At 37.1% G+C, this 14320-nt stretch overlaps 1 protein-coding gene across 1 annotated transcript in view; it reads left to right on the top strand.

Moving 5' to 3' along the window:
* CFAP47 (cilia and flagella associated protein 47) overlaps positions 1-14320 on the top strand; it is a 258137-nt gene that overhangs the window by 241406 nt on the left and 2411 nt on the right. Inside the window, exon 63 of the mRNA XM_079305151.1 lies at positions 4609-4777. Within this exon, the coding sequence (XP_079161277.1) occupies positions 4609-4777 (169 nt within the window). The remainder of the gene's footprint in view (positions 1-4608; positions 4778-14320) is intronic.

Below are 14320 nucleotides of genomic sequence, written 5' to 3'. Positions count from 1 at the left end.
TCCATGTTTTGGAGCCTGAATGGAGACTAGTGGAAAATATTGATAATGTAAACACTCAGCAGACCTTTCAAAAAGTTATGATCATCCTTCCTAACAATGCAGCACTTGACATGTCACACGTTTAGCCAGGACCTAAATGCAGTCATCAATCTGCAAAAACAGCACCCCTGGGTAGAACAAGGATGAGACAGAAATCATCTTGTGAAGATAGAACCTCTCCTGCTTTGGTTTTACAACATGTGCACAACAAAATGTCATCTTAGGGTTGGTAAAGCATTCCCTGACAGGCATTTGTCATGCAGTGTTTGCTCATATTTTTTGAAAGTCCTTTAATTCTAAAGCAGCCTTTCCAAAGCCACAGAAGCAATAGCTGGAGTTTTAAAACTTTCTGATGTCCACAGTTCAGGATTTAGAATGGTCAATGAAACCACAGTTGGTTTGGGTATGAAACAAAACCAATTATTTATAAATAATAATGAGTTACTACATTATTTTTCCATTTTAATTTTTCTTATTGATGAGAAATTACCTAAATTTCACTATTTCACTAAGTATCACTAATAATTTTATAGAATTTGACAAATGCATTCACTTAATAAATTGAAAGGACTTGACTGTGTAATAATTGAAATTTCTTGTCATCCAACAGGTGTTAACTACAAAATACAATAAATAAATTTAGCTATGATTAACTATTGTTTGAGCCACTTGCACTATTGTAACAATTTCATATCCCTTACTTCTTGAAGCAGTTACATACTTTACAGATTAAGACATTTTGTCACTCTACTTTTATTAGAAAAAAATACCCATGCATTTGATCAAAAAGACTATGTGCTGATATTTTTATGCATGACTTTTCTAAATGCTGAGTATTGTAAAGGAATACATTTCTACAGGAGTAATTGACTGCTTCAGTAGTTTTGGGAAGAGAAACATTAAACCTATTTTCAGCCATAATTTAATAAAATTTAATAAATTTTTGATGAGTATTCTATAAGATTTGGAGTTTGGTCTCTACAGGAATATAAATTTTAAGTTCTTAAGCTGAAGATGTAAGTTGCTATTATTGTTCAGTTTAATAATTTGAAAATTGTATAGCATGAGAACACTGATAAGCATTCTATTTAAGGACAAGATTAAAGGTGTAATTATAAAAATGTCGATTAAAGACCAGCTCAGTTTCCTCTTTTCCAGGTTGCCATGATTTGATTGTCCAATTATTATTTAAATTCAAATTAGTGTTTACTCTTGTTCATTATTTGAGTAAGGACAGAGTTCATGCTATGTGATGGCAGTATCAAACCATTGTGAGAGGAGTTAAGGAAAGACATTTGGGAAAACACATTTATTTTCTTTGGTCTGTAAGGCCTCTGCCCTTACATTTTCTAATTCATTTGTGCTTGGTTCATATGTATTTTCAAAACTACACATCATTAAGCTTTATAAAGTTATGTTATGTGCCACCTTTCTTGAAAAAGTGCAGTCTGCCTCCCAACTGACCTTCATGTCTGATAAATGACAAGCCAAACATTGACTCCAGAGCTGTTTCACCTGAAGGAGCAATCAAAAAGGAGGAATTAAATTTTAATACTTTTAAAAAACATAATTATTAATTTTTAATTATACACTAAATATACAGGCAAATTATAATGCCTGAAATTCAGGTGCTGTTCTGGGAATTTCATCTCCAGATTTCTCTTTATTATAAAAGATGAGAAAGAGAAAGCAATTTACTTATGTTTGTGAGGTGCCCAGCATGTCAGTTCATCTCCCTCATGTGAACAGCAGTGAAAGCACTGCTTGTTTTGTCTCAGGGGGCATCTTTAGATTTATTTGTAAAACAATGCAAGATGTATCAATGAAAGGTTTCTGCTTCTGATTATGTGTAATTTTTTAATTGCTGGTTTTTGTACCATCTTAATCAGAATCCCTGTTTGTCTATCATATTGTGGCTATACATTTAATTTGTCAGGAATTCTATTTTCCTTACTTGGGCATTGTTTCTACTCTGAGAAACATTTAGCATCCAATCAATACCCTGATTCTTTTGTTTAAAACTGGCAGGCTTTGGGAACAGAGGGGTTTTAGCTGTGATTGTATGTGTTCTTAGGTAAATGCATGATTATATGATTATATGCAAATTTGTATGCCTTTATGTATTTTACTCAACATGACAAAAATTATAACTACCTCTAGAACCTTGTGATAATGCTGTCAAGAAGTGTGTGGCTTTTATTTAAACCTTTTTTATTATTTTTTTCTTTCTGAAAATTAAAATCTGATTAGTGTGATGTAATACCATTATTTTTCTCTGACTTGGTAAATACGTTGTGTGTAGTTATAGATGTGTTTATGACAGTTTATCTTTAAACTGTCTGGTCCCCTTGTCTGGACAAAAATGTAGCTTTTTCTCCTCTGTGTTTTCTGACTGTTTTGTTGTCTCTGAAAAACTCCCAAACAAGCTATTGTTGCATAACTCCCTGCTAAGAGGGAATTTCATCAGGAATGAAATCTGTATTTTCCTGTGTCTGCAGTGTAAGCTGCCTGTCCCCTGCCTCATCTCCCCCAGCATTTCATCATCTCATCTGTAGTCCAAGTCATGCTCTTGGATGTCTTACAAAGACACCAAGCACTCAGTAGGAGTTGCTGTCCCCAGCTATTCACTGGAAAACAGACTGAGCACGGGAGATGCAGAAAGAGCTGCCTTAAAATGTTCCTGAGCCTGGTTAATAGAGCAGTGATGCTGGAGATGAAGACCTGTCTCTGTTTGCAGAATGAGGGTTTGAATACTTATCTCAGACATTTTTTATGAGTTCTCTACTCTGCTGCTCAGTCTAGATCCATCACTTCTTTTTTTGATCCCATAGCTGCTGTCTGTGAGTAGTAGGTGTACTCACAGCTGAGCACTCCTTGAGGGAAGCAAAGATGTGAAAATTCAAGGTTTATCTGACACATGGATGGGAGCTCAGGCCCAGCAGGATTAGAGCTGATGGCTCAGGGCTGTAAACTCAGCTGCACAGCTTTAGGCACTACAAAAAGATTGTTAGCATAAGTTTGATGTCAAGACTGGAAGACTGGAAATGTAGTTTCACACATTTAGTACTTTTGCCCACCTTGCTTTCTTTCACCTAAAGGAAAAGTCAGGCTAAATCTGCTGATGCACCCACCAACAGCACTGCTAAATATCAAGTAATTTTTTTGAGTCAACAGAAGCTTTTCAGTTTCTGTTTTTCTGTTTTCTGCACTCTCACTCTTTCTGTAACTGGTGGCGTGCCCTTTCTTTTCAGGAGAGCATTTTGAATATAGTACAATCTTTCATCGGAACATATTCCAGGGGAGGGCTATTTTTAAACAAAATGCCACAGGCCCAGCGTGCCACCCACAGGATAGCGCTTGCCCAGGAAATACGGAACATTTCCGCAGAGATATGACCTGCCATCAAATATTAAATTTCATTTCTTTGTGGGTATTTTCTTTGAAAAGTGTTATTTCTGGTGTGACAGTCTATGAATAAACAGATTTGAACAGCTTTTCTTTGAGATGCTGTTAGCTTTTCATTCTTCAGGTTTTATCAACAAAAAATGTGTTCCCTCTAAGAGTGCACGGTGCTTGCCCTGCTGTGCTGTGCCAGGGGGATGTGGATTAATTTTTGACCATCCTATTGTATTTCTATTTTAAATTTCCTGTATTCTCCTTCTGTCCAGAGAGTGATAGAGCTGTCTTCAGTAACACATATAAAGACTGAAAGGAGAATGCCTCACCAGAAAATAAAAAAAATGTACATTATTTTCATGAGAATGTTTATGGCAAGGAGTCCCTGAGGAGTTGTGATGGACAGGCTGTTTGGGATTGGCCTAAGATTGTTTTATAGTGCTCAGCCACTGTCTTTACCAGGACTGGTGATTTTCTTTGGGTCCAACAACACAGACCAAGATATTATACAAGATCTGCAGTGCCTGTGACAGAAATTCTTTGAGATAAAAGATGCACAATATTATCAATAGAGGAACCTAATTATGTTACTGCAAAATCTTAAAATGTTTAGTTTATGGGATGTGAAGAATGTGAAATAGTGATAAAAATTATTCTTTTTCATATCTTCATTTCAAGCCTTTCAGAACTCCCTCCTAGTCTAGTAACACTCTGCCAGAATGCAAATTCAGTTCCAGTCATAAACCTTAATAAAATGGGTAGCTTGTCAGTTTTAATTTTTTTAGAGATTGGAAAAGGAAGTACTTTTAATAGGAAAAATGGATTTTCACTCTGATATGCAATTTACTTCTATCATTGTATTATATATTTAGAAGTCAAAAGCTTATTTTTTGTTTTCTAGTGGCAAATGCTATCATTATTCCATAGTTAATATAATACTTATAATAGCATGTAAATATGTTTGAAATTGAATACCAGTAAGCAGGTCCCTGTGTATAAATAAAGAATTACTACAGAATAATTACTCTGTAAGTAAGAATGCTGTTAATATTCCATATCCATTCCATGCCATGTTTCCTGAGTCATGCCACATGGTGGCCTAGGTGTTAGATTGCAGATAAACTCTGTGAAGATGCTGTGAAGGGCACAGCAGTGACCTGTGCTTTCCTGCAGGTACCCAGAGCCATTCACTGCACACTTCCTGGCAGGCAGCGATCCTGATTTCCTTGTGATGCCCAAGGATGGAGTCCTTCTCCCAGAAGGCACTGAGGGAACCCATATTACAGTGGGATACAAGCCAAGGATGTATGGCAAGAAGCACACAGCAACACTGGTCATCGAGGTAAGCCTTCCCCAGGGCAATCCACAAATTCACCTCCAGGTGTGCCAGCAGGAAGAGAAATCCTGCACAAAAGAGCAGCCCTGGAACACACCCAGTGCATGTGCTGGGATGGTTTTGCAACTCCTCACAATGGTCAAGGTAAAACTAAATTTGGAAAATTGATTGATGACAAGCTGGAAAAGCATATTGTATTTTACACTGTATTCTACATTGCATTATAATTTCTACATTATCCTTTTGACATCAGCACCAGAGGCAGATACTTTATCTTGATATGTTTGCCCCAACTCCATAGGCAACATGACTTTCCCAGAGAATCAAAATAATCCTGTTGAGAACTGGTGGAGAATATAAAAGTAATTGAAGATGTGAAGCCCAGGTCATTGATTTTAATTGTATTATGCATCTTATATGATCAAAGACTCCAAGAAGGCAGGTGCCAAATTGTGGAAGAGAATTTCAGAGCACAAAGCCAGGAATAGCTCTTTTGAAGCAAGATGCAAAATAAACAAAAATTATTTACAACCAAGTAGCCTTTGTAAGTGTGAAGGTCAGGAAACATTTGAAGACATGCATTCCTTCAGCAGTAAAAATGCTCTCAGAAACCAATTTTCAAGTTTTAAGTTATTCTTTAGAAGGAATCTGTTGAAAACACACAGCAGGGGCAAAACACCCCACATTCTCTATAAATCATGGTTTGTACTTTCACTCTATTCAGTGCATGCTGGTAGTGTTTTCAGACTACTATGTTAGAAGTGAAACAGCAATATTAGTTTGAGAAATAAGATGGTCAAAACAAAGTTGATAAAAGGATGCATGGCAAATCACTATAGTGTTTTATCTCTATAAGTGACAACTGTGTAACAGTGAATAACTCACTCAAATCCTGGGAAAAACAAGGTTCCTCAATCCCTCCTACTTGTTTTCTTTTACTGTATAGATTTTTGATTAATAGAATCTCTCTACATAAACAGCAATGATGCTTATCACTCTTTCATTTGAAAAACAAGATAGCTTACTGAATATATTCTATGCTATTTTGTGTTTACAAAGTGCTGTATGACACAGCTGCAGAACTCAGAAACTTGCAGTGAAGTTTTGGAACTGAATTCCTGTTTTTAGGCATTGCACATACAAATGCACTAGCTATACTTGTTCTTGGCTTAGCTTTCATCACTAAGACAGAGATTTAACCATAAATATATCTGGAATGGAACAAACACAATGATCCAAGATTATTATCAGCTTTTTAAGAACTCAGGCAGTAATCTAGAATTTCCTTTTAGGAATTTATCAGTATAGATGGCCTGTGTCTAATTGGACTCACTCCCTGCACTCACAACTCAGTGTCTGGTTATGATCCAGGCAGGTAGCTGTTCACATCTCCACCTTTGGTACCATGTGTGGCTGCAATAAGTCAGTTATTCATACATAATACATACATAGATCAGATCACATCTTGGTGTATCTGTTCCTGGACATTTAAAAATGCATCAAGGATTCTTGATGCTCATAAACACATTTTGGATCAATATAACTCCATCACAGTCTGTTAGAGATGTTTCTAACATTCTTACTCAAGTTGCAGAATTAAGTGGTTTCAGTAATGTTTTGGTGAAGCTTGTGTTCTCTTTGTTTTTTTAATTTTTGGTAGCCTTTTTTGTACTCCAGACTTTCCCCTTTCTGCTCCAGACAAGCTTTAATTCCTGCAGTTCTAATGAAAGGCAGAGCATCTGTGGCTGTATGTGATTCAGCTGCTGTGCTCTCAGCACTGACCTGAAATAAGGTTTGATGACATGTTGAGAATACCTGATACTCACTTCTGCCTTTTGTGCTTGTTGAAATCATTTTCATTTGTGACCTGAGGGAGACAGACTTAGTTAGATGTATTAAATAAAAGAAGTATTAAATAATTCTTATTTGAGGAAAAACAATGGAGGTGGTGAAATGCAATTAGTGTTTGACCTAACACTGAAGAACCTTTTTGCATGTATCCTCTCTAGCCAATATATTGGCTGAGGCTCTGGGCTATTTTTAGAAATGTTGAAGAAGCTTCTTTTCTTTTTCAATGCCTCTCTTCTGCTGCTGCTGTAATAAAGGATTACAGTGCTCTTGCTTTAAAATGTCTTTTGCATTTCCAAGGGTAAAGTCATAGTCCTAACACTAAGATATTTTTATTATTAAATTCTTTGAACAGTGAGTAGCAGATTTGTAATTTTTGTGTGTTTCAATGAACAGTGATAATTAAGATGTAAAGTAGCAGAGCTAACAGTGTAAGTTCTTTGGTTTATGTTCATCATTACAATTGTGTTATAAAGGAAAATGGGAGGTTAGGATTATGGAGATAGATCCTACAGTCATCTTTTTCTCATTTGTTTTAAATGTTAAACCCAAATATTGTATGTAATTTTTTTTTTTTGTTTTATTACCCTGCTAAGAACCCAGTGCTGAGAAGCTAATTTGCATTAACATTTATGTAACAGTCTGTCTCTACCAGAATTTAGTGTGTACATTTTATTAACTGAATGTATGTACATATATATATATATATATATATATATATATATATGTACATATAATTGAAATCATGTTTTCTAGTTTATATTTCTGCATACAAATCAGGTACTTTGTGAGATATGGTATGGACTCTTTGAGACTTAATATTTATGAGTACTTACACTAGATTTTATTAATGGCAGGAAACCTTAATTACTTTGCTGAAGCAGTTAAAGTTCTTTAACCATCATTAAAACTTCTGTTCTCAGTCAACTACATATCAAAATAATTGAAGTTAGATAATTATTTAAATAGCTGCTAGGAATCTTAATTTTGCGGAAGTGACATGGAAAATTATTTTAAAATTTTATATAGATCAAAGAATGAGCTAGTACAAAAAGGCAGTAAGATAAATAATCATGCTAATTTCTTTGAAAAAGCTTGTAGTTTTGAATGAGGACATCACAGCCTAACTGAGCTACAGGTAAGAAACAAAGAAACAGTGCCTGAACAGCATTTTTAAATAGGCATTTTTTCATAATCAAACTTCTAAGTTTAGAATTGCCTTCATAAACAGTGCAGTTCTGACTGAGAAAAAAAAATGCTTCTAATGAGAAATAAGTGAAGATAGCACACTTAGGTAAGCTGTAAAGTGCTGTGAGGACAGAAGGGACTTCTTGAGCCACAGTGACATCCCAGAGCTGTGATGTGCCAGGCAGGCTGAACAGAAAACAGGGCTGAGGGATGTCAAGGGGCAGCTGGGGCAGGAATCACAGGCAGGCACAAGGTGGAGGCTGGGAATCCTTGGCAAGAGGCATATTCCTGTTGGCTTGCAGTTAATTTCCTTTCACTGTGCTGAATTCAGCTGGAGACCAGAGCAATTGCTTTGTAATTCATGTGTGAGACTTCTGAGATATTCTAAAGCAGAAGGCACACACAATAAGTCTTAAATGATAAAATAGGTGTCAGAGTGAACCAGATTGCAGGTAACATTATCAAGCCCTCCAGAAGTCAGGCTTGTGCACCTTTATTACTGAATAATCACTAACTTAGCCTATGGAAGATAGCATATCAAAACCATTTGTCATGCTGTTCTGCAAATAAATGATGCAGTATGCCAGCCACAGTACCCAGGTGTGGTTTCTTTAAACTTGTCTATGCAAACTTGCATATCTTAACAGCAAACAGCACTGTTACATATTCAGCAGCTTGCTGAAACTGCCTTGTTCCTGGTGGATTTCTTAATTACCATAGTTTAATGTTATTTTAAATTGTATCTCTTGAAAAGAATGAGCAACGGAAAATGTAACTACTTACTAGAATAATTGAAATGGTTTCCTATTAAATAAAGTACATGTTGGTGTTAGGTTGAGTTTTATGATTAGAAGCAGAGTGCAGAATCAGTGCTCAACATTTTTGATTCACAAGTATGAAGAAAGGTTATTTCACTTATTGAGGGTTATAGTTCTGATAGTGGCAAAAGGTGACAATAATGTGGGAACCATTGCTGTATTCAGACCATTGTCAGTCCTGGAGGATTTTGATTGTGTAATGTGTGAGCAGTGTTGTGAAACACCTAATATTTGAAGTGCAGAAGTCAGTTAAGTAAATTTTAATTAGATCTGGAAGTGTTCTTTAAGCTAATAAAATTATTCTTATGTATCTTCATTAGAATCTGGTCAGAGCCTGGATGAGCATTTGTCTGCTTGTGGGAGGTGGTTTTATTGCTTTGGGTTTTTTCCCCTTCTTTCCTTCACTTACTAAATTATCATTGTCTTGATCCATGAGTTTTCTTGCCTTTGCTCTTCCCTTACACAGTTCACATAAAGGTTTGCTTTAATTACATTCTGCATACACTGATTGTAATTGGCCATTTTTTTGTGTTGCAGTATAAATTAATAGCCAGGAAATGTTTGGTGCACTACCTGTAATTTCCTGTGGTTTAGCGTTTTAGGAAGTCTTGCAAATTTTATTTTGATTTTTCTGAGTTAGCACTATTTGGAAGCTAGCTGGAATACAATATTCCTTGAAATGCCTGATCCTTGCTCCCAATCCACTTTCCTAACACAGATTGCTTTGGCAATATTTACCATGTACTTCAGTGGCACTTTCAGCCTAGAGTGAACACACATGGATAATCTGTATTTTGTAAATTAATCCTATGAATCATGAGGTATCAGTAAATATGAGTTGGACACCAAACAAATAGATTTCTGTATAAATTATTTGGTGGCTATTACCAGTATTGGCTGAATAATTGGCTTCATGAAATAACTCAGTCAGCCATGAAGATGATTGAATTGCTTACTTGAATAACTTATGTTATTTAGTAAGAAGTGGCACTTTGTGACTCATCTTTTAATTGCTAAAAGTATTTTTCAGAGAGATTTATCTCAGTAGATGGCCATTACTCCAGTCAGGTGAGCCAAATTGTTATTCACTTCACATTTTGATTCAGAAATATTGAGGTTTTGAAAAAAGAAAGTCATTCATTTCAACAAGAAATCCTCCTTCAGATTGTCAAGGACATTCAGAATATGATCTGGTGTCTCTTCTTACATTATGTGTGAAATAGGCCTAGATATGCATCACAGAGAGACTGGACTCTTAACTACATATGTTTATATCAGATATGTCTTCTTAACAGAGGTTCTCTCCTGTAATTCTGTTCTAGTAATTTTACAGCTTGCAGCAGATTTGGCACCTTCATCTTTAGACTTTGTGACTGCCAGAGCTAGTATTGGAATTATTCCAAATTTGAAACAATAAATTGCATTATCTTAAAAAGAGGAAGAAGAGTTCCTCTGATTTGGGAAATTTTGGCCTGCTTTTGAGGCAAGTAAATACTGATTGTAAATCAAATATCCTATAATAATTTTATGGTCATGAGTGGATGACCTTTTAAAGTCTCTCTTCCTCCTCTCCACCATTCCAGAAAAGTCTGAAACTATGGTGATCTGTGTTTTCCTTTGCTGTAACATGTCTGGCCTGGAAACCCAAAGCAGCAGCTTTGAGGCACTTGAATGAATTTTGAAGATAAATTTGCTCTTACAGCAGTTTTCATACTGGTTAGAATAATTACTGAAGCTTTATAGACTTATTCCTAGACTTATTTGAGCAACTAAAACTGTTCCCTTGGAAATTAGATATTTTAGGAAAATAGGTATTTGTGGTTGCCTAAGGTTTACTGAAAATTACTTAAATCTAGCTTGCCTTGAAAATTACTGATATCTGGGTGGTACTAAACAAAGAACACCAAGTTGTGTTGACAATTACAGTAACTTTTTCGTATGTGTGACACTCATTTCCCCTTTGGCAGAAAATGCTGAGCTTACATTACACAACAGTCATTTTCTTCACTTAATGTGTACATAAATGCATTTTTTTTCTCAATGATTGTCTCCAGTAGTTTTAGATGATGGCACATGATTTACATTATTTAGGTGAGCTACCACAGTTCAAGATGAGACATTAGATGGAGTTGAAATGTCTCCTACAGAACACCTGACAGAGGAACAGAATAGGCAGTTTTTTTCAACAAGTCATGCCATAACCTCTTTTTTCCACTGGACACAGTGAAATATCCAGGATATTTCTATGGCAAACAGGAAATTAGTTATCACTAGCCAGAAGTCTATATCTACTGTTTGATGCTGATGATACGTGGAGAAATGGCATAGCCCACCATTTTTGTTAAAAATCCCACTATTAGTAATACTATAGACAGTCAAGTCTCAGCATGTGTGGATTTCATCAAGAAAAATTGTTTTTTTAGTAACTTGATAATCAGTTTAAATCACTGCCTGAAACCCTTTCAGATCTTTACTCTGACCTTGGCATAATCCATGAGAGTTGCACACAGTGAATATGACCCTGAGGTTAAATTACCTCTAAACTAAATTGTTCATTTGCTTTATAAAAGAAAGATAAACTATTTCATTTTGTACTGAAGTTAATAAAATAATGAGCTAACTTTGGAGAACCACTTCTCTTAATGACAGCTTTATCTTTGGATATAAGATAAAGATGCTGGTTCATGTCACACTGCTTTTGCTGGCTGTTACCTTTGCAGACAGTAGTTACTAGTTCATTTCACAGTATTAGATACAATTGAGAATAAAGACGAGTTAATCTGCCTGTTTTACACAGAACTAATATTGCATTTAAATTAGATTTTGATTTTAGTGGGATAGTAATAAAAATTTTGAAAAACTACGCATGCATGGTGAAATATGTACTGAGTTCTCATTTACTAATTTTACTGGAATGAGGTGAGTCATTCAGCAGACACCATGCAAAATCAGTACTGCTAATTTTCAGGTAGAGGTTTCTTTAAAAATACTCAGCAAAAACCACTCATCTATTATTTCAACATCGGTGCAGGAAAGTATAATTCAGTTGCCAAAATGCTGGTTAAAACTGCAATTAGAGATTCATATGATAATGGCATTTAGAAGCTGTAAGTGTATGCAGTATATCTGTGCAATAATATAAATACTCTATAAGTGCACAGCAGAGAACAAAGCCTGAGCCAAAAAGTTTATAGTTTAATGTTATGAAACTTCTTTTTGTTGAATATCTGCATTATAAATTCAAAACTGCTTTCAATTATACTCCTTAAATATAATTTATCACTGAACGGGGTAGCAATTAGAATGGTAGCAAGAAGCATAAGATAACAAAGATAAAAGTAATAGATTCAAACTTTTTCAGTGGCAAGTATAAATCTGATGTAGCAAAACTTAGTAAAGTCAAAGAAGCATTTTATCATGCTTTTTTTCCCTCTTCTCTATGTTGCTGTAAATATGGGATGACTGCAGAAAGTTGGGGGTGAAGAAGATTCACTAATCATCTCTGTGGCTTTTGTAGTGCTTTATCTAGACCATAATTAAATGTCAGAATGCAATAAGTAACAAGACAAATATACATACTGTGCTTTGGAGATGGTTGATAGCATTTATGGTGTGTGAAAATCTGTCACAATTTGTGTGGGTGTTGTGGCACCTCTCTATTGACCAAATCTGGTTGTGGTGCTGATGTGCCCTGCATCAGAGCAGGAGCAGGGAGCTCACACTGGAATGAGCAAATGGCCACAAATCCAGCCATGGGGAAGCTGCACTGACAGCTGAGGGAAAGACTCAGCAGCTTTGAGGGTTGACTGTAGCAGTTTTCCAGAGCAAATTGAGAGCACATCATCCTTTCTGACCTTTTGTTTCCTCAGATGACCAATGATGCTGGTGTTAGGTGTAATGTTTCTATCTACAATTGATTGTTCTAAGAATTAAGTTAGTTTTAAATGGGAGATGAAATTCCATAAAGTACAACTCCTGCTGTAATGATAAAACTCTGTGACTGGAAGCAGCAGAGAAAAGTGACTCTGTGAGCTGTGTCCCTGGAGATCAACACAGCAGGAAAGCACCAAAAACCTGCTCTGGAAACACATCCAGGTGTGTGATTACTGTGTCCTGTGGAAAGGCAGATCTTGGGAGTTTGGAAATACCACTCACTTATTTCCCCTGCCATGAGACTGCAAAGTCTGAGAGTCTGGTGTGGTCTGTGTACGATGTTCATGCTCTGTATAAAAATTTCACTTGTATGAATATATTTTAATAGACTTATACACGCCATATTTTTACTCAGTATTCCTCTATTAGTTTTTATCTCAGAAGGAGGAAAAATACCCCGAACTTAAAACCTGGGATTTTCAGTCACTAAGTGTGAGGGAATTGATGACAGTCTATGCCTAAAGTGGGCATACAATGCTTTGTCCTTTTGCACAAGCTGGACATAATGTTGTGTCATTTGACATTTTGTAATATCTTTTGGGTATGTAATGTTTCTGTTGTTAATTTGTAGTTTTGGGGGAGAGGTTTAAAGAAAAGAGGAATAGAAAACTAAAACCCTGTGATATACCTTTTTCCAGATATAATGACAGGAAAGTGCTAGAGACTAGGACTAAAGACCTTATTTCAAAAATTAAAGTGATGTTATGAAAGAAAAATGTTTGTGTTATAGATAGTAAAGAGGTCAGGCCAAATGAAACATGATCAAATTAATAGATAATTTAATTTGCGACCAAAAAGCGGTCCTTGATGGCCACAATCAAAAAGCGCCGAGCCCGGGATCGGCGCCGGGTGAACATGCTCTGCTCCGATCTCTAATACATAGGATCCCCCAAGGTTCAGAAATGCTGTCTTGGTCACTCCTGTTTTTAGACAATCTTTCCTAGCCTGGAGCACAGGTCTTTCCTTCTTTTCGTTGTTTTGCGTATTCATGTAGTTTTCTTTCTCTGACTTGGGCTGGACAAAATCACATCTGGGAAATGATGAATTTTGGTGAATGCAGATTTTGGCTTACGGGAAGCAGGCATTGAGATGTAGTTTTCCTGATGGCTCCAGTTATCTTAAACATCAATACTTGGCAGGATAATTACATCATGATATATATTACAATTGGAAGGTCTGCAATAACTGCCCCTGGTCCCTGGCCTCCCGCGGCACGCCCACAAGTCCCTGGCACGTCCCTGTGGCCAGTTGCTCGTGCCCTGGCCAGCGCAGCTGCACACCCAGGGCTCTGCAGCCTGGGGCTGGGGCTGGCATGTGCCAGTGTGGCCAAAGCCTCTCGGGGCTCTGGGCACAGCAGGGGCCACAAGGCCACGGGTCTGGGGGCTGCTCCGTGCCAGTTCCTGTCTGTGCCGCTGCCCATGGAGTGCCGGGGGTGGCCTTTGTGACACGGGCGCTTCGCGTCATGGTCCTTTGTGACATGGGACATGGTGGTAGCCAGGGAACCTTTGTGACATCAGGGAGCCCCACCCTGGCTTCAGGGTATTTAAGGGGCACAGAACCCTGGAGTGCTCAGTCTCAGGAGCGCCGCTCTGTGAGGAAGAAGCAGCTCCCTGGATGCCACATCTGCACTTGAAGACGGAGGAATTGATGGAGAAGATGGAGAAGCCCAGCTCCCGGGCCACCCAAGGCCCGCTGCTGAGCCTGCGGAGGAGACCAAGTGTGGGGGATGAGGCCGGAAGGAGAGGCCAGGGAATGGAGAAGG

This window comes from Erithacus rubecula, assembly GCF_903797595.1.
Source record: "Erithacus rubecula genome assembly, chromosome: 1".
Lineage (NCBI taxonomy): Eukaryota > Metazoa > Chordata > Aves > Passeriformes > Muscicapidae > Erithacus > Erithacus rubecula.
Note: the sequence above shows the minus strand (reverse complement) of the source record. Positions and strands in the feature narration are given on the sequence as shown.